The 21,151-nt window shown below is 39.7% G+C and overlaps 3 protein-coding genes and 1 long non-coding RNA gene across 5 annotated transcripts; 3 read left to right on the top strand and 1 right to left on the bottom strand.

The window, feature by feature from the left end:
• The first annotated feature begins 941 nt into the window (after window positions 1-941).
• Window positions 942-2,952, top strand: LOC121990710 (U-box domain-containing protein 41-like). The gene has a single exon (XM_042544795.1). It carries the CDS (start codon window positions 1,141-1,143, stop codon window positions 2,944-2,946), a length of 1,806 nt encoding a protein of 601 aa, XP_042400729.1. The 5' UTR covers window positions 942-1,140; the 3' UTR covers window positions 2,947-2,952.
• A 3,310-nt stretch (window positions 2,953-6,262) lies between these two features.
• Window positions 6,263-9,132, top strand: LOC121989775 (succinate dehydrogenase subunit 7, mitochondrial-like). Of its 2 annotated transcripts, none has more exons than XM_042544012.1 (4): window positions 6,263-6,376; window positions 6,487-6,564; window positions 7,294-7,396; window positions 8,856-9,132. In XM_042544012.1, exons 1-4 carry the CDS (start codon window positions 6,311-6,313, stop codon window positions 8,900-8,902), a joined length of 294 nt encoding a protein of 97 aa, XP_042399946.1. In that variant the 5' UTR covers window positions 6,263-6,310; the 3' UTR covers window positions 8,903-9,132. The 2 variants fall into 2 exon arrangements, with proteins under 2 accessions (XP_042399946.1, XP_042399947.1); XM_042544013.1 differs by having other exon boundaries at window positions 6,271-6,376; window positions 6,490-6,564.
• On the bottom strand, window positions 8,931-9,710 carry LOC121989776. Its single transcript, XR_006114317.1, has 3 exons — window positions 9,418-9,710; window positions 9,205-9,341; window positions 8,931-9,072 (listed from the first exon to the last, which is right to left on the bottom strand). It is a non-coding gene; the product is annotated as an uncharacterized LOC121989776 (long non-coding RNA).
• Window positions 9,711-10,004: 294 nt separating this feature from the next.
• On the top strand, window positions 10,005-17,112 carry LOC121989774 (pre-mRNA-splicing factor ATP-dependent RNA helicase DEAH10-like). The gene is made up of 12 exons (XM_042544011.1): window positions 10,005-10,678; window positions 10,768-10,814; window positions 10,984-11,064; window positions 12,010-12,226; window positions 13,087-13,483; window positions 13,807-14,010; window positions 14,605-14,765; window positions 14,895-15,080; window positions 15,678-15,909; window positions 16,127-16,329; window positions 16,412-16,546; window positions 16,645-17,112. Exons 1-12 carry the CDS (start codon window positions 10,590-10,592, stop codon window positions 16,826-16,828), a joined length of 2,136 nt encoding a protein of 711 aa, XP_042399945.1. The 5' UTR covers window positions 10,005-10,589; the 3' UTR covers window positions 16,829-17,112.
• The last annotated feature ends 4,039 nt before the right edge of the window (window positions 17,113-21,151 follow it).

The raw sequence follows: 21,151 nt of genomic DNA, 5'->3' as shown, positions 1-21,151 counted from the left end.
AGATGACCACGCGGTCAGTGGACTTCCGGCCGAACGACTATTCCGTTCGTCCTAACAGCAGACTCAACATCAGCCGAGCACGCGGATAGTGGACTTCCGGTCGAGCGGCTATCCCGCTCGGCCCGACAACAGACAGCACGTGGATAGTGGACTTCCGGCCGAGCGGCTATTCCGCTTGACCAATCAACAGACACAGCAGACTATCTTTTGACATCCTTTTGGGAGCTAGTTCCGTTGACAAGCGACATTGTCAAACAGATGATCGTACGGCGGAAGCTTCCACTGTCACTTCAGAGATATGCTCGGTCCGTTAGAGTACTGTGTCAGATATACTTTACTGACATGTCTCTTCAAGGAAAGCTTTGAGATGTGTGATTGCCTTGGGAAGCGTGCACGCTCGCTATCATAGTTCTATATAAAGGGAGGGTCTAAGCATCAGCGGAGGTATGCGATATCTTACTGTTGCGCTACAATTTTCTTGTTGCTCTGCTTTTTGTTTCTTATTATTCGCTGGAGACTGACTTGAGCATCGGAGGACCATCGCCGGGAACCCCTTCCCTGGCTCGGCACTCGCCACTTGTGTTGCAAGCCGGAGTGAAGTCCGTAGGAGGTCAGAGGAAGTATTGCATCTCCAATATTCATCTTATCGATTTTAAGACATGATCAAATATCATTATTATAAAAAAAGGATCATTAGTTACTTGATATGAACAATTCAACAATAAAAGGACCAAGGTCATAATAAAAATAATAATAAGTAAATTTCAACAATTAGAGTATGAGTACAAATAAATAGAGTATTTTTAAAAGTGGGAAAATGACTAAACTATTGAAGGAAGCCCTTAGACTTTGAATGGTTCGTAAGTTATCGAAACTACCTTTAATTTAATAGGAAAAAAAAGATGAATATTGATTTATTATAATTTTTTTTTTTTGTTACATTGAAACGATTGGGTGTATGTTTAGAAAAATAAAAAATATGTGCAGTAAATTGAAGTTTACGTTTACGTTGAAGTGTCGAAGTAGTCGGCCTGAGAAAGATAAGAGCTGAGCTACGAGTCTAAGACGACGCTGGTACCGTAGACCAACGACGGCGGCCGCCGCCACTGTCCTTCTCGGTCGTCTCCGAACACCGCCTCCATGGCGCCTCTGAGTCCTGATATGCCGGCAGAGTACCTCTGCCCCATCTCTCGCTCCCTAATGGGCGACCCCGTTGTCGTCCATCCTTCCGGCCACACCTTCGAGCGCAGCTGCATCCAGGCCTGCGCTGACCTCGGATACGCCGTTCCCGGCCTCGGACTCCCTCTGTTTCCCCTCTCCGATTTCACCCCGAACGGCGCCCTCAAGCTCACAATCCGCCAATGGTGCCACCGCTCCGGTTTCCGCCCTCCTCTCCCCCTTCCCTATGACGCCGCCGTCATCCTCGTCCGCCGACTCATGGCACACTCGCCTCCTCCTCCTCCTTCTCGTGCTTATTCTGCGGATGGGAGGTGGATCCGAAGAGACGATGTGTTGAGCAGATTCGCCGAGTTCTCCTTGGAGGAGGAGGAAGAAGAAGAGGAAGAAGGCAGGGGAAAGGGTTTCAGATCATCGGCGGCGGATTACGGCGGATACTGGCAGGAAAGGGAGCTTCCGCAGCCTTCTTCAGTGTTCTCCGATGACAAAGATGGAAGCTTTCTCTCGAAATCGACTAGCTCGGAGCAGAAATTGGAGGCGGCCGCGGCGAGTCCCAGTGCTCCTGCTCCCCACTCTGTTCGCAGGAGGAAGCAGCATTCCCATCGCCATTCGAGCTCGTCCGCGTCCTCCAGTTCCTCCAATGGGACTTTCTTCGAGGAAGACTCCGACAAATTTTCTCCGTCGCCATCCCAAGTTGTCATGAACTCGCCGGCCACTGATATTCCCCCGCCTCTGGCCTACGAGATCGACGTTCCGGTGGAGATGATAGAGATCTATTTGACAGGAACGGAGGTCTCCGAGCACGAAGTTGCTTTGGTGTCGCTCCGGCGAGCCACGAGGGAGAGCGGGGACCACCGGATCAGACTCTGCACGCCGCACATCCTTGCCGCCCTTCGCCCTATGCTCCTCTCCCAGAGGGCTGCCGTACAGATCAACGCCACGGTCGCATTGCTGAACCTGTCCGTGGAGCCGGCGAATAAGATTTTGATCGCGACTTCGGGCGTGGTGTCGCCGATCGTGGAGGTGCTCAAGGACGGAGACGCGGAAGCACGCGACCACGCCGCTGCCGCCCTCTTCAGCCTCACCCTTGAGGAGAAGAACCGCCCGACGATCGGCGTACTCGGAGCCATCCCACCGCTGCTCCACTACTTTTACAAGCCCAACGCCCGCGGTAACGACGGCCGGCGAGACGCGGGGACGGCGCTGCACTACCTTTCTCTCGTCGGCGATAATTGCTCAAAGATCGCGCGAGCTCCGGGGGCGGTGCGAGCGTTGCTCTCGGTGGCGTCGAAGAAAGAGGAGGCGCCGCCGTCGCCGCGTCCGTCTCTGGAAAGGCTAGCGATGATGGTGATATGCAACCTAGCGGGCAACAAAGAGGGGCGGCCAGCTCTGATGGATGGCGGGGCGGTGGCGGCGATGGCGGCACTGATGCGATCTCCGTCACGAGAAGCACTCCAGGAGTACTGCGTGGCGGGGCTCTACGGTATGAGCAAAAACATCCTCCGGTTCCGACGTCTGGCGAGGGAAACAGGGGCCGAGTTGGAGCTGATGCGGGTGGCAGAGGACAGCGTAGGAGGCGGCGGCGGCATGCGGCAGAAGATAGCCAAGAAGATGCTACGGGCGATGAATCCAGAGGACGACGACGAGGTGGCTCCGCCGTCACTTCTCCAGGCGGAGGACGGCGACAACATAGTGACGGAAGGAATGATGTCATTTGGCCGGCGACCCCACCACCACGGCAACTCGCGATCCAACACGGCGAACTTTTGACCGAATATTGTGTGTTTATTTTTTAAATGTTATTTTATATTTTATATTGTGAAATAAAAATATAAAAAAATGGAATATAAATATTAAAAAGTCAATATAAAAATGTTCCTCAATAGGTATACTTATTTAGAAAACAATAAACTGATATTATTATTATTTTTTAAAAAGAATAAATAATATCTGAGTTGACTTTGAAAATTACATTGCATACTTTAACCAAGTCAACTTGCTTGCGTTTTGGCTCTTAGTACTCGTTCCATGAAAGGCTAGTGGCCAATATATTTGTTTTTGTTTACTTCCTTCCTGGTAAACAACATGCGGGCATTAATTTTCCTCACCTCCCCTCAATTTTTGGCAACGACGTTTTATTTATTTATTATTATTTTTTAAAATCCAGATATCAAATTCTTTAAATTAATTAATTTTAAAGGTAGGAGTAACGTATCATATATCTGTAAGAGATTCGAATCAAGCTCATCCTACTTTTTAGTATCACACTGTGCCCTCGGGGTTACTAACAACGTTTTAAGTTAGCAACAACAGTGAGACAATCACATCTATCGCCTCATCTAAGATCTCTTAATATATATCTAAGTCAGTACATAAAACTCCAAGAAAATAAATAAAAAAGAGGTCTTAGCTCAAAATTTAGTGTGTTTAACTATACCTTTCTTGGTCATATCTTGGTCACCTGTACTAATAACTAGTAGTCATTCATAATTGTCCCCAGAGCGTAGCACAGGTGGGGAGTGCATGGTTCTGTGGTTGAAAGGTCCAGAAGTCGATCCTCGGGGTGTCACTGCCTGGGGTTAACGTCTTCGCTATGCACTTTCCACCTGTGTACCTACATTTACCTCCCTCCATATCCGTGGGACCGACTCTAGGGGGGTCGTTGATGTGGCGGTTCCACATTTTTTAGTAGTCATTCATAATTTATCTTCTCCGTGGTGACTTAAGGACATATTGACAGAGACGCTAGAGGGGAGCGAATTACTTTTTGCAAAAAAAAAAAAAAAAAATTAAAATGTAGAACATGAAAATAATTTAAGATTTGTATCTATATATCTCCACTTATGAATATTTATGTTATTTACCTAATGAGATATCCTCTGCTACCTAAGTGATCATGGATACTCCAAAAACAAGAGGATAAAATATAGGAGATGAAAAGAATTTAAGATATGTATTGACATATCTCTCTTTAAAGGAGAGCCTTTATGCAATAGTAAAGTTATTGTAGTTCGAATTTTAAAAACTGTCTCTTGTAAAAAGTAGAGTAAGACTATGTATAATATGATATGATGATGAAATGAGGACAGGTACAAGGGAGGGTATTTTGGTCATTTGATATTAATAAGGTTTGGTTTTAAGGAAGGGGCACTGTTCATGCCGGGAGAGAGGGGGCTCCGCCGCCCGTTGGGCGTTGGCGTCGCCACCTCCGCCTAGACTCGTCGGTACACCAGCGACCTCTATCCCTCTAGGTCGACGCCACCATGCCGTCTCCGCCTCACGCACGTCACGCGACCCCCGACGATGACACTGTCGACTTCTCCCTCTCGGACACACGTCGCTGTCACGAGGTTAGGCTCGCGTTGCCTCTAGCAGCCGTCGCCTTACGGACCCCAGCGACCTGCGCATCGCCTTCGGTGTCGCCTCCCCTTCCCCCATGTACACTGGCAACATCGCAACCTTCAATGACCATTGCTCTCCGGGTCATCACTTCCAGCGACCACCACCTCCAGTGGTCGCCACCTCCAGCGGCAGTCAGTAGCCAAGCATCACCTCTAACTCCATCTTTTCCGGCATCCACAACCGCTTACTGGTGGTCTCTCCTTCCTCATCTATTGCCACCTCTTCCTTCCAGGCTCGGATATCGCACTGCCTCCTAGACTTTGATGGGCACTGGGTAGATCTCCGATCTACCCCTCTTCCTCACGGCTCTTATGGTCAGCCACTGCCATCCTCCGAGGCATTTGCACTATAGTTTACTTTCAAAGTAGATTTGACATCTGATCCATCGCTATGTTTCCAGCCATCTGTTGTGTTTTCGGCCATCGAGCCGCTGTGTTTTGCCCTTCGTACCACTATTATGATTGTGAGCCGTTGTTACTAGCCGATCTATGAGCCATTATTGGGTGTTGTATTCCGGCATGTGTGTCATTGTCATATTCCGATCTGCGTACTGACGTCATATCCTAGCTTGTATGTCGTCTTCTGGATACATGCCTTGTCTGACTCCGAGCAGTCAAATCCAATGCCATGATCAGCTCACCATCTACAAGATGGAGCTCCCCGGGACCAGGGTACGTTCTCCATTCTTATTCCACATGCATTTCACTACTCTACTATGCATTCGGTTCCTTATATATATTTGTTAGATCTGTCTCGAGCGTCGGGGTACGGGAACCGGGGCAATCCGGTCACTGACTGTAGGTGGTGTTGACCAGAAGACTTATGATGACTTGGTCAACAAAGAAGACAGTTCATTACCTCGCTTTGATGTGGGTCATGGAGATGCGGTCAATATTCCAGCCACGTCATTTCGACAGTTCCGTCTTCTCAGATTTATGACATGATCATAATAGATCTTTCCCCAGGACCTTACAAGGTTGGAGCTTCATGCATCAGACTATCTTTTTTTTTTTATTATTTACATATCTCTCTTTATTATTATCTATCTTATTTATATCATCATCTGTAATTAGATATCTAATAGTTGAATTCTAACTACGTATTGCAGCGATTTTACTTTAGTAGGATGATAATTTTAAAAACGTTGACTACTTGAATGAGTCTCTACATATACTTTCTGATTTACTCTTATCGTTGATGGAAAGCTTCTGCGCATAATCGATCACCTCTAAAATTAATCGGTTAAAAAAAATCTATATATATATATATATATATATATATATATATATATATATATATATATATAATTGGATTGAATCTCGATAAATAAGATATATACATTATAAATTATAGAGATTAAAATAAGTTGTTCAAGAGAGAAATAAACAAAGTCCTCGAAAATACTTTAAACGAAGTCCTGTCCCAATAAATCAATATATTTTTATTAATATTATAATGCCGCAAAATTTATTCAACACTAAAAATAAATATTAATTTAGCATAATAACATGAATATTCTAGTCGTAGGTAGGGAAATTATTACAATAAAATAGAAGATTTAAGTAATCTTTTAATATGAATTGAAATTTGAAGGATATTTTTACAAAGCCGGCAAATATTTAAGAGCATTTTAAAAATTACCCATAAAATTTCCCCTTTATATAATCCCGCGACTTCCACTTCCACGGGTTCTCGATCTGCCCAAACTTTCGTCGCGTTCGGCTTCCTTGCAATGGCGGCCATTCGAAAACTAGCCGAGAAGACGACCCTCTTCGGGGCCATCAGCTCCACTCCTCAGGTTTCTTTCTCACTCATCTTCCTCTTCTTAATCTGATTCTCTGGAAGATCCTATTCGTGATCGATCCACTTACTTTTTCTACGATCTCATGATCCTTGCGTTGGTACTAGAAGGAGATGTTGCCGTCGACGATGAACCACATCGCGCGGCGCGGATACCACATCGATCTCGGAGCTCGGGAGAAAGCGGTTAGTAATTATCTGATCTATTTCCCATATTGGTCGTCTTGATCTAGGGTAAAATCTAAGTTTTTTGATGATCGCCTTTCGATCCCCTTGTTTTGAAAAGCATTCGTGGGGTTTTGTTGGCTATATTATCTTATTTTTTCCGATTGTCGCCGGTCATATCTTGTGCTCTTGTCGTTGTGGACCTTTTCTTAGTGGTATTCGTCGCCAAAGGATGATCATCGAATTTAAATAATGATAAATTTTCCAAAATAGGCGATTCATGTCATGTTATAATTCATAATCTATAGTCAATAGAACTCTGTTTGAGATGTGGAATAAAAACCTGTGGCATGAATTTACCATGGCCATTATGGCGCTGTTAGCTAATATTCGTGTACAACATTGATATGGTGCATGCTTGCAAACATACGAATGGTGCATGCTTGCAAAATCACATCTTGTTTGGAATGCTGAATAGTTGAGTCAGTTGCAACTTTGGCAGTCTACTCCTGCAGGATACTTTGCCCATTCCTTACAACTTCTCAAGAGTATGTAGTAAAAGAATTTTTTATTTTTTTATTTTTATTTCTGAGTTCTGATAAAAAAAGACAAGAATCCTATGGGTCATTTTTATTTGGTTATTTGAAATTTTATATGAGACATGGATGGATATTATGCCAAGAATACTATTTTGGATTATGGATATTTGCTAAGAAGATCCTTAATGTGATTGGTATCTTCCATATACAGCTCTTGGAAGAAGATCCTGCATTAAAGAGATTCAAATCATACAAAAATAACCTGAAGCGCATATCAAAGGTTGGAGATGTTCTCACTATCGTTGTTGTTGCTGGTATGTCTTTTTCCTTATGAAACACATCCCAATTCTTATAGACTTCTAGGTTACTAGAAGAATTTGAGATATATCGAGTCTGGATATATCCAATTGAACATTTTTCTATAATTTTATTCATACCTGAAAATGAGTCATTTTTCTTTTTTCTCCAATGGCAGCCATTTTCCAATGCCTGCCCATTACTCTTAATGATTTGGCCACTTGCATAAATCACACACATGCTGACTAGTTCTTGTCACTCCACCTAAACCAAGTCTGGCAAAAAAATGTTAACATGGTGCTACTTCGGCCATTGCTCTTCTTGGCACTTCCTCTATATGAGCCTTATGTTGACCTTCATCAACATGTATCCTCCCTAACATGGACTCTGATTACCACTTTTAACTTGCAAATCTCATTGATTTTTGGCTTCCTGAGATGTGTTTTTAATGCCCTAACATGGTGCCCTTGTTGCCTCAATTCAAATTGTCTGTCATGAAATTGTACTTGCCAAATTTCTTGGTGATTCCACAATGTTGAGTTGTTTTTCCTCGTCAATCTTAGTTAATTGTTGCATTCTGTTTGCCAAATCTCTTGATCAGACTGCGGATTCATAATATTCTCACTATTTATGCCTATTCCTCAATGGATGCTTCCTCATACTTGGTTTGACCAAGTTCTTCCAAAACCTAAAAATCATATTTCCTTTAGGTATTATTATTTCCTATACTGTGTCAGCTCTGGATCTAGACCTCAAACTTTGCTCATTCAGAGGGATTTCCGTTTGTCATGGTTTCCTTTACATAGATACACTGGAAGCCCTCTAGTACTCAATATATGTCATAGAAAGGTAAGCTCTTTTGATCAATTGGTGTTGAGTTTTACTTGAACCTTACCTTAAGTCTTGATCTTAGTGCATAGGAATATATATGTTGTAGACCAAAATCCGTATTGTGTTTACATATGTTGCTCCTATTACCAAGAGTTCTTTACGGAAGATCTACTTCTTGTTCTATAAGAGGCAACTCTTTCAGTATCTGCACTTTAGGGAGCCCTTATCGCAAGTTTTAATCTAAGCACTTAGGATATATGCTGTAGAAAGCTAAATTCCTTTGACCGAATTGGTTGTGCTCATGTGAAGTTAATACAAGTTCTTTACGTTATCTCAACCCATCATTTCATAAGTGACAATTCTTTCATTACCATCAAACTATGGAGACTTTACCACAAGCTTTGATCTTGATGCTTAAGACAAATGTTGTTGAAGGTAAATTCTTTTAATCAAAAGTACATGCATAAAATTACAATGAGTTCTTTCTGTAAACTCAACTACTCATTGTATAAGAGGTGATTCTTTCACCACTTCATAAAATTACAATGAGTTCTTTCTGTAAACTCAACTAGTCATTGTATAAGAGGTGATTCTTTCACCATTTCACGTTATTGCAAGCTTTGATCTTACCTTTTCGTCTTCCAGCATGCGCCTACCAGCTTTACGCGGTGACAACTGTGAGAAAAGAATAAACGCACTGATAGCTAATAGCTGTGGTGAGCTGTGGATGCCAACAGAACAATGTGCATTCAAAATGCTCTTCATTCTATCTTTGTGGACGTTTAGTTGTACGCTGGCTATGGCTTTAGAATAAATTTGCTTCACGCGAGGATTTGTGTCGTGATGTATAACAACATTTCCTCTGCGATAACAAAGAATTGTGTATGCGGATTTCATTTATGCTAAATTATTTGAATTCTTATTTTTTTTTCTTGACAGTAAATTCTCATATTCACTGTGCGATTCCCAAAAATGTGCAAGCACGACAACACACCTCTAGCCGGCGATACCATCTGTGATGACGGCCTCGGCCTTTTCCAAGTTCCGAGCTTTACATAGGGAAGCGACGCGGACGTTCAACAAGCATGTCGAAGGTCTGCGGATCATCACCTCGTAATCGCACGGGAAAGTCTGTGGAGCATAAAAAGTTATGAAAAATGAAGCAGGAAGAACAAGATTGAATTTCGAAGAGCAGGCGGTGACGAACAATATGATCTGTTAGCTGTGAAGAGAAGCGTCGCCGTTAACAGATCGAGATTCGTCCCAGAACGGTCGGAGACGACGGAGAAATCCGCCGTGGTGCTTCTGCAACGGAAAGTTCCAGCGGTCGGAAAGCTCATCCAGAAGAAGTGAAGGGCTAATACCTGACTATAACTGGTCCAGCCCCATTGGGCCCAATTGCGGTCGCCCGATTAAGCCCAATTTAAGGCAGTGAAAGAGGAAAAATAAATTTTGATTTTTTTAAATAATTTTGAAGAGTGAAAATTTCAATTATAAGTATAATCCAAACCCTCTTCTTTCTCGCGAACCCAAGCCGTAGACCTATCTCCCTTAGCCTATGGTTGGACGGGGAAGGAAGGGGAAGGGGAAGGGGAAGGGGAAGGAAGAGATAACATGTTTTACATTATCTCAGAGAATATAAAATTATAAAACATGATAAATTTATTTTAAATAAATTAAATCAAATTAATAATAATAAAAAATAATTTTTAAATAATTATACAATTTTAAAATAAATTTAGATATCTTATTTAAATTAGAAATTAATTGAAATAATGAATTAAAAACCTAACTTTCCTGCTCTCCTCTCCCCTCGCCCTCACGACGCACTCCTCTCGCCCGCGCGACCCACTCGCCGCCTGCTCCCCTCTTCCCCATCGAGCAGAGAACAGACGCCGCCGGCGTCTCCTCGCCACCGGCGCCTTCTCCTCGAGTACGCTCGCGCCGCCACTCGTCTACTCCACTGTTGCTGCCCCCCTTTTCTCCATCAAGCAGACGGAGAACAGTCGGCGGCGGCGTATCCTCACCGCCGGCGCCGCTTCCTCGACCACGCTCTCGCCGTCACGCGTCACCTCCGCTGTTGCTGCCCTTCTAGAGAGACTCGGTCATGTCCTCCTAGATTCGTCTCTTTGCTCCTCTTACACTCAATCCTAGGCGCACTACCGGCGCCCACCTCTTCTCTGCTGCATCACCGTTTCTGATCTACTCGTCCTACCGGAGGTGGATTCTTCGAGCGTATTCTATTTCCTCATTCGCGAAATTAAATCGTGTACACTTCCTGAATCCATTTTTACCCCGGAAGAAGTGAAATCTAAAATTTTGACTGTGAAATAGAGCTAAATATAGTCTGCTGGATCCATCATTCTTTGATTCTTAGCCATGCCATCTTTTCCCCAAGTTTCTTCACCTCAGGATAATCAGCACCTGCTCGCCAACGAGGATCATAGGCACCAGCATCTTCTAGCCAGGTTAGCTCGACCTCCCCATTGAAGTGTATCCTTGGAGCTTATTATTATAGTTTTGACGCTTCATATGTCTCCTTGATTTGGCATCTTAGGAGGCAGTCGATTCTACTGCATAGGAAGTCATTGCCTATAGCTTCAGGTGTATTCTTCATTCTTCATTCTTCATTCCTCATTCTTCATTCTTCATTCTTATTCTTATTCTTATTATTTTTGTTTTGATCATCCTAGCTATATGTTTTGGTTAATATGAGAAAGTGGATCGTTCTAAATTTCCCTTTTTATTGCATTCTTTTGATTGGTTATCTCAGTTGAGCGCCGGCTTGTGGAAGAAGTTAGAAAAAATGATACTTTGATAATCGTTGGGGAAACAGGAAGCGGGAAGACTACACGTGAGTTATTTTTATTTTCCTCCAAGTGCTTGTTTTCTTCTTATACATGCACATATTTCGTCCTTAAGCATTTTTTTTCTCTGTTGATGCTACTATCATCATCACCATTCTCTCCACTAGTTCATTAAGCCAATGAAATCAGTTAATATCTTACTGATTTATTTAATTTTCATCCCCATGTCATTTGCTCATGGTTGTAAAGAGTGAAAAGGTCACAGAAAATAAGTAGGCAGATGAGAAACTATGCTATATTGGAAAAGGATACGAGGGGATATTGGACTTCTTAATTAGGGCAATCTTCATAAAGCTTCTTAAGTTATGAAGAAAATATTCATCGTTACTTGGTTACTTTTCATAAATTATTTTTTCTATAATTAAAATCCTGAATTCCTGATATTACAATTGTGCACTTACCTATTTCATCATTCTTTCTACTCTAAGAATTACCTTCCTATTTTTCTTATTTAATCTTTTTCCTCATCTATTTTTCCATCATTCATAACAAAAAGCATTCAGGTTGTATTTATCAGGGTTGATATTCCATATTACCATCCTTGGTTATGCTTGTAAAATTTTTGGATGTCCTTGTTTTTTTTGCTCCATAAAATAATCTCTGTTTTACCCTCAGTTCTCAAATTTTGTGGCAACTTGTAGACTTGTAAGTAAGACCATGGGTCAGTTAACTATGAAAAAAGATCAAATGAACTTTCCTATCTCGATAGTTGAATAAGAATGCACATAATATGAAGCAAACAGCATATCTAAGAATCTAGTATCAGTGAACATCCTAAAAGAATGTATATCCAAGTGTAATATGCGCTTATATATATCTTTTTTTTGCTCATGCATCATGCAGGAGAATGATGTGATTAGTTGCTACTTTTTGATTGATTTTTTTTGTTTATTTTAAATTTACTCACTATGGTTTAGCATAATTTATTGCAGAGCTACCACAGTTTTTGTTCAATGGTGGATTTTGTCGCGATGGGAAAACCATTGGCATTAGTCAACCTCGACGAGTTGCTGCTGTTACAGTTGCAAAACGAGTAGCTGAAGAATGTAGTGTCAAGCTAGGTCAAATGGTTGGTTATTCTATTAGATTTGAGGATGTCACATCCAGCTCCACAAGGATTAAGTACATGACAGATGGTTTGCTTCTTAGGTTAGTTATAAGATTTTTGTGTATGTTTTGGCATCAATCCATGTGCTTAAGAATTTTAGCAAATGTTAAATATTACAGTCTGCTATTCTGGTTCAGTGCTACTCATTTTAACAAAAAAAAAAAAAAACATTTGCAAGTGCACATATGTGGCAAGTCAAATTTCAGCCGTGCTCAAATGGTTTGTCAATTCTTTGTACCTATGCATCAACAGGGCTCTATGTTTCTTAACTTAGATAGTTTCATGATTGGATGACAACAAACATCAGCATTTTACATCACAGTTGCAATTGCTCCCCTCTTTTTTTCTTGCTCATATTTTGATGATAAAATGAAAGAAATAGGCTGAGATGGTATCAACATATTTAAAGGTGACCAATAAATTCTATAATTGAATGGAACATATTAGTGTGGAAAGGTAACGAGTAGATGCAGATCAAAGAAATTATGCCTACACTTAAGATTTATTTTTGTCCACAAGTTTTTCTTCTCCCTTCTTCCATGAATTTATTTTTCTCCTGTACTTAACTTTCAGCTTTGTTGTAGTTCCTAATATTGCGATGCCTTGTGTTTATTAATTTGTGAAACCTGATAACATTGGTACTTAGAATCATTCCTCTTTGTAACCTTATGCCTTTTGCAATTTATTTAATTCTGTGTTCTACTCAGTTTGTCTTTGAAAGACAATTTATTGCCTTCTAACCAACTACCAAGTGTTTGTTGTGTTTACCTATCAATTCTTAATGAAATCAAAAAGAGAATTGAATACAATGATCATGTAATTACTTGTTTTTCCCACTAACACAGATTTGAAGTTTTACTATTGTTTTTGCTGACTAGTAAGGTTGGTCACATATCTACAGGGAAGCACAGCTGGATCCCTTTCTGTCTAGATATAGTGTCATCATTATTGATGAAGCTCATGAAAGAACAGTGCACACAGACGTGCTGCTTGGGTTGATGAAGAAAGTGCAACTTGCACGGTCTCATGCTACTAATAAGGAGAACAACTTGAGCAAGGAAGCTGGTGATGGCCTAGCAAAGTCTGGCAACTTCTCCCTTATGCCATGTCAAATTGCAAAACTTACTTCCTTGAAGTTGATAATTATGTCTGCCAGTTTGGATGCACGGTGCTTCTCTGAGTACTTCTGTGGTGCGAAAGCTGTTCACATTCATGGGCGCCAATACCCTGTAGAAATACTTTATACTTATCAACCTGAGCCAGATTACCTCGATGCTACCCTAATTACCATTTTTCAGGTTGATATCCCTGTCTTTGTTTTTAAGATTCTTCTTTAATCATGTAATTTTCTTTGACCTACAGCACGATATGCATTTGTGTTCTGACTTTTGAAGTGAAACCATATGTTTTCCTTGATTTACTTTGACCTACAGCAGGATAGCGATGGATTAACTTTTGTAGTGAATCATCATTTTTTCTTGCCATTCTCACGTTTAGAATATTGGCAAAGTTTGGTGTTGTCCTACCGATCTTGTAATTTCACAATGGAAGATAATAATAACTTGCAATTTTGGTATTGCCTTATTCAATACCATCCTGATCAACTCTCTGTATGTGGTAGATACATTTGGAGGAGACTGCTGGAGATATTCTTGCATTTTTAACTGGGCAAGATGAGATTGAATCGGTTGAAAGGCTCATCAATGAACGCATCAAGCAACTGCCTGATAGCAGTCAAAATCTTCTGGTTGTCCCTATTTATGCATCACTCCCCTCAGAGCAACAAATGAATGCCTTTAAGCCTGCTCCTTCTGGTTTTCGAAAGGTATGACAAGTTTGTCTTGTGAATTTTTATGTTTTATTGCGCTTGCACCTAGACCTCAGAAAACTCCAATTAATGTAATGAAAAATGACTTAATTCATGTAAATATTACTAGTGTATAATCTTGCATAGTGCTTAATAAAGGGATAATAATTATGATTATGGTTGTAACTTGCAGCAATCATAGGCTCAAGTTTTTGATTGTTTGTTTTGAATATTTTGTTCCATGTAATAATTGTCAACGCTCTAATATTGTTAAAGCATGTGACATATAAGAAACATCCTTGTTTCTTGATGTTCTCAAACCTTTTATTGTTGTTGGATTTTAAACTGAATATTGATGCTTCTGAGATGCTGTCATATTCTTGTAAGCATATTTCTACTATTGCTCCATTGTTTCTTCTATAGTGTTTTGTATTCTTGACAATTATGATATAATGTTCATTATAGTTGTTTACAAAATGACACCTTACCTTTATTTTGCATTTCCCCCCTCTTTTTCTTAATATTGTATATTATGAACTACATCCTTAATGTTTCACATCATGTATGTGCATAGTCGACATCATTCTCATAGTTTCTTTATGGTTTAAATAGGTTATTCTAGCAACAAATATTGCAGAAACTTCTGTAACTATTCCTGGTATTAAGTATGTTATAGATGCTGGGTTGGTCAAAGCTCGTTCTTACAATCCAGTGACTGGTATGGAGTCATTGATTATCATTCCTACCTCGAAAGCACAGGCTCTACAAAGAAGGTAAGTTATATCATAAGTTGCATGCAATTTCTGGATTTCAAGCGTCATATGAGAAAGTCTGCCTTTAGACTTTAGTGCTCTCAGGCTTAACCTACTTTCATAATATGACTTCATCCATTTCTCTTGCAGTGGTCGTGCCGGACGAGAAGGGCCTGGAAAGTGCTTTCGATTGTACCCTGAGAGTGAGTTTGGTAAACTTGCAGATACTACTGTTCCTGAGATCAAAAGATGCAACCTCTCCAATGTTGTTTTGCAGCTAAAAGCCCTTGGTATTGATGATATCATTGGGTTTGATTTCATGGAAAAACCTTCTAGGTATACTACAAAAGTTTGCTATGGCATTAGATGTTGTCCGAGGCATTATATATTTCTTAAAGATAAAAAAGAAGAGAGAAACTAACATCTGGATTCTCATTTTATGTTTTTAGACGCAACTAGTTCCAATTGCAGTTCTGTCAAGAAATATATTTATTTAGTTACTGAAAGCCTTTTACAGAGCTGATATTTCATATTAGATTATTTTGTTACTGCAATTCGTGATCCTGCCCTTTTGTCCTGATCTTGGGTATCATTGGTTCTTTAGGATATTATGTTTAATTAAGTCAATAAATCACCAAACTGAGAAAAATCAGTCTATCATTGTAAAATAGAATTCAATACTAACTGAACATGTGCTACATGTTGGATCAAAACTTGCTATGTGCTTGTGAAAGTTTGTGTATCCAAATTAAACATTAGGAATCTTCTTTCTTTGCCGTAGTAGACAGCATATTGGCAGGTCTAGAACCTTTATCTCTTTTCCTATTCTGCATTTGACTCTTTGATAGAAGCTCTCTGTTTCATTCTGGTCTTATAAATTTTTTTTGTTTTATTTTATATTTGTTAACATATTGTTCTCGAAACTTTTGCTAGGATGACTATAGTGAAATCTTTGGAACAGTTGTTCCTACTTGGGGCTTTGACTGACGACTACAAGCTCTCAAGTCCAGTTGGACATCAGATGGCAAAGCTGCCCTTGGATCCTATGTATTCAAAGGCACTTATCTTGGCTGCCGAGTTTAAATGCCTGGAAGAAATGTTAATAGTTGTCGCTATGCTCTCAGTGGAGTCCATATTTTACTTTCCACGAGAAAAATTGGAAGAGGTGAACATTCTTGAGCTATACAATAAACTTCATTAGTTGTTTTTAAAATATTATTCAAAGTCAATTGGGATCAAAGTTACCTTCATATTTTTACTTGTTTAGCACGTCCGAGGTTTCTATTAGGTCAACTGTCTAACAATGATCTTATAGCTCTCGACTTAAAAGTTTTAAGCTCTTAGAAGATGAACTGTTCATTTCAGTTTCTTTCTTTTCATAGGCAAGAGCTGCCCGAAAGAGTTTTTCAAGCCCTGAAGGGGACCACATAACTATGTTGAATGTGTACCGCACATCTGCGGAAAGCTTGGAGAGGAACAAATTTGCAAATGTCAAAGAGAAAACATTGGAGAAAAAGTTAAATAAATGGTGCAGGGAGAACTTCATCAATTATCGGTCTCTTCGACACGCACGGGACATTCACAGGTTTGAAGATATTGCAATTTATCTTTTAGTGCACAATCTAAAGATACTCTCGATTGTACTATCTCATCGTTTCCTTTTGCAGTCAAATTGAAGGTCATATCCAGCAGATGGGTTTTCCTGCATCATCATGCGGCAACGATACACTTCAGTTCCGCAGATGCCTTACTGCTTCGTTCTTCCTTAATGCCGCGATGAAGCAACCAGACGGATCATATAGGTGTGGAACCATAATAACCCAAACAAATTTTCCGACTATGAGTTTCTATTTACGACATGAAGTGTATAACAACACTGATTCTTCCTTTACTGCCGCAGAGCTTTAGCAAGTGGTCAGACCGTGCAGGTGCATCCTTCTTCAATGTTGTTCCGCACAAAGGCGGATTGTATCATCTACAACGAACTAGTCCGAACGAATCAAAATTACATTCGTAATGTGACTCGAGTGGACCCATTGTGGTTGCCGGAGCTAGCTCCGCAGTACTTTGCCGCCAACAGCTAGTTCTTCTCTTTGGTTCCACTGCTGATCTCTGTAGTATGTATCCAGATTATTTATAGTGAAGCTTTTATCGTAAAGACGGTATCATTTACTTTATCTGGGACTCATTATCATTCCCAGCAAGTCATGTTTGCCGAAACTATTCTTCAACAACTGATCATCTTGAGTACTTTGTATATTTCAGAAACATTTTACTTGTATACAAGTAAGAAAGCTTTGAATCCTAGCTACTCTTCTTTTGTAATAACTTTATTGTTGCAAATGCAATTGAAGGCACAACTTGGGAATGATCTTTTGTTTTAATTTTTGGTGACACATTTATAAGTTTATTCATCAGAATTTGACATTAATATATATATATATATATATATATATATATATATATATATATATATATATATATATATATAAAAGTTTGATTTCAAAATTAATTTATCTATTATTGTAAAGTGAATTGTAACAAATTTCTACCATTTATTTGGTAATAAGTGAGCGTAGATGATAATCAATTTTAACTTAATTTTAAGGGTAATATTTTTTTTCCAATTTTTTTATTTAAAATTTTGAAAAATAATAAAAAAGAAGATTTGACTCGGCCAACCCCTTCTCCGGCCTCATTGGGTCTATTCTCCGCCAGATCGCCACCCTCTCCTCCACCGCCGCCGCCACCATCGAAAGAATGCTCTCGAATGCCTGGCGCTGCCGCTCTTCCTCACATCCGCAGCCTCCCCCGCCACAGCGCTATCGTCGGAGGCCGACGTCCTCCTCCAATACAAGGCGACCATCTCGAACGCCACAATCTCACCCACTGGGCTGGAGTCCTCTGCGGCGACGGCGGAGACGTCTCGGGCCTACGCCTCGAGGACATGGCGCTCCGCACGCTCAGCTTCATGCGGAACAGATTGACGGCCCGATGCCGGCGGTCGCCAAGCTGCAGAGTCTGAGAGCAATCTACCTGTCGAGGAACAAGTTCTCCGGAGAGATACATGGCGGTGCCTTCGAGGGAATGAGCTAGCTCAAGAAGTTCTATCTCGCCGACAATGGCTTCTCGGCGCCGATACCCAAATCCTTCGCCGGCCTGCCGAAGCTTCTCGAACTCCGGCTCGATAACAATCGCTTCAGCAGCTCGATTCCGAACATCCAATCGCGGAGTGCGAAGCTCGTAAATCTGTCGCACAATCACTTGGAAGGGCCGATTCTGGCCGGCCTCAAAAGCCTGGACGCGGCTCTGTTTGCAGGTGAAGGAAGAGGAACACATTGAAAAAAATAAAATTCCATTTTAGACCTTCCTCTACTTTTTTTTTTTTTTTCATCTAATAGAATATTATGCTTAGTATAACCGATTTCTTCGCCTGCTTGGCATTTCGTCGTACATCTTCTGCGCAGGCAACAAGGCTCTGTGCGGCGAGCCTCTTCAGACCCCTTGCGCCTCCTCGTCTGCGCTGTTTCTATCGACTCCGTCTCCGGCTATGCCCAACCGCCAGCGCTTTCTCGTTGCAGCCGTGACCTTCTTAGTCCTCTCCGGAATTGTGGCGGTGGTGTTCCTCCTGCCGCGGCCGCAGCACGGCGTCGCCGACCAAGTCTCGCAACCTCTGTCGAATAATAATAATAATAAAAAATTTGCATGAGTAGTTCTTGTAATGTCGTCAATTTTAGAATTGATCTGTCCACTAAACAATTTAGTATACCATTTAAATAATTTAAATTAAAATTTTATCAATCAATATTAAAAAAACATATTTAAACGGATTAATCCGTGCGGATTACTAGCCTAAACGAGGGCGAGCTCATAATAATAGGGATGGTAAATATTTAGGGGGTGTTTGATTCTTTCTTAAGAATAGGAATCGGAATGGGAATCATTGTATTATGGAATGAGAATGGGTATGAGTATGGATATCATTCTTAAAAGTAATTTTTGGTTAGTTACGTATTTTCTATCGGAATAAATCAAAATTTCCTTTTTTACCCTTAAAGGAAAATAAAAGAAAAAAATAGATGTGAGAGAAAGATGAATGTGAGAGAAAAATATGATGAAAGAGAATGATGAGAGAGAAAGTGTGATGAGAATGAATGAAGAAAGAGAAAGTGTGATGAGAGAAAATGAGAAAAGAGAGTGTGATAGGAGAGAGCATGATGAGAAAGAAAATATGATGTGAAAGAAAGTATGATGGGAGAGGATAAAGAGAGAGAAAATGTAATGAGAAAAAATAAAGATAGATAGTGTAATGAGAGAGATTGAGGAAGAGAAAGTATGGTGAGAGAAAGTATGATAAGAGAGAAAGTATGATGAGAAAAAAAGAGAACAATGAGTGTGGTGGGAGAGATTGAGGAGAGAGAAAATGTGTTGAGGAAAAAAAAGAAGGAAGTGTGACAAGAGAAATTGAGGAAAGAGAAAGTGTGATGAGAGCGAAAGTGTGATGAGAAAAAAAAAGAAAAGAGAGTGTGATGGGAGAGATTGAGGAGAGAGAAAGTATTATAAGAAAAAAAGAAGGAAAAGAGTGCGATGGAAGAGATTGAGGAGAGAGAAAGTATGATAAGAAAAAAAGAAGGAAGAGAGTGCGATGGAAGAGATTGAGGAGAGAGAAAATGTAATGAGAAAAAAAGAGGAAAGAGAGTGTGATAGGAGAGAGAAAATGTGTGATAAAATGATAAGAAAGAAAATATGATTATAGAGAAAATATGATGAGAGAGAACAAGGAGAGAGAAGTGATATGAAAGAAAAAAATAAATAAATATATTGTGATATTTGATATTAAGGGAGAAAATGTTAATTTTAGGTCAAGGGTATTTTTGGAATAAGGGAATATTTTGATTGATAAAAATAGGATAATGACTCATTGAAGGGGAGGTACATGAGAATGAGGGGCCGTTTGGTTCTTTCCTATGAATAGGAATCGGAATGAGAATCATTATATTGTGGAATGGGAATAAGTATGGATATCACTCTTAAAATCAATGTTTGGTTAGTTGCATATTTTCTATCGGAATAAATTAAAATTTTCTTTTTTGCCCTTAAAGGAAAATAAGAGAAAAAATTAGATTTGAGAGAAAAATATGATGAAAGAGAATGATGAGAGAGAAAGTGTGATGAGAAAGAATAAAGAGAGAGAAAGTGTGATGAAAGAAAATGAGAAAAGAGAATGTGATAGGAGAGAGCATGATGAGAGAACATGAGAGAGAAAATATGATGGAAAAGGATGAAGAGAGAGAAAATATAATGAGAAAAAATGAGGAGAGAGAGTGTGATGAAAAAAAAAAGGAACAGTGAGTGTGATGGGAGAGATTTAGGAGAGAGAAATTATGATGAGAGAGAAAGTGTGTCGAGGAAAAAAAAAAGGGAGTGTGACAAGAGAGATTGAGGAGAGAGAAAGTGTGATGAGAGCGAAAGTGTGATGAGGAAAAAAAGAGAAAAGAGAATGTGATGGGAGAGATTGAGGAGAGAGAAAATATGATGAGAAAAAAAGAAAGAAGATAGTGCGATGGAAGAGATTGAGGAGAGAGAACGTATAATGAGAAAAAAAAAGAGTGTGATAGGAGAGATTAAAGAGAGAGAAAGTGTGTGATAAAATGATGAGAGAGAAAATATGATGAGAGAGAACAAGGAGAGAGAAGTGATATGAAAGAAAAAATAAATAAATATATTTTGAAATTTGATATTAAGGGGGAAAATTTTAGTTTTAGGTTAAGGGTATTTTTGGAATAAGAAAATATTTGATTGATGAAAATAGGATAATGACTCATTGAAAGGGAGGTATATGAGAATGAGTTATTATCCAATTTCAAGGATTCATTTTCTTATTTGTATTCCTATTCCTATAATCCAAATATTAACAATGACAATCAATGATTCCTATTCTCATTCCCTACTCATATTCCCCTAAACCAAACACCCCCTGAGTTATTACCCAATTTCAAGGATTCATTCCCTTATTTATATTCTTATTCCTATATTCCAAACATTAAAAATGACAATCAATGATTCTCATTCCCATTCTTCAATCCTATTCCCCTAAACCAAATGACCCCTTAAAAATTAAGTTAGGGTTATGTTTTATTAGATTTGGGTTGGATTTAGATGAATCTAAGTGTGCGTTTGGTTCAAGTTATCATGTATAACCTTGATTATGTGATTACCAGGTAATCACATAACCAAGGTTATGAGAAATAAAACATAACAAAATGTTGTTTGGTTCAATCTAAGTAATACAACTAAAACTTATTTGTTTGAAGGTTTTAATAAATAACCTAGTTTAATATTTTACTATATTACCTTAGTTACAAAACTAACTATAAATAATAATAATAATAATAATAATAAATATA

Source organism: Zingiber officinale, chromosome 6B (genome assembly GCF_018446385.1).
Source record: "Zingiber officinale cultivar Zhangliang chromosome 6B, Zo_v1.1, whole genome shotgun sequence".
In the NCBI taxonomy this organism is placed as follows: domain Eukaryota; kingdom Viridiplantae; phylum Streptophyta; class Magnoliopsida; order Zingiberales; family Zingiberaceae; genus Zingiber; species Zingiber officinale.
This window is presented reverse-complemented; position numbering and strand designations above follow the sequence as displayed.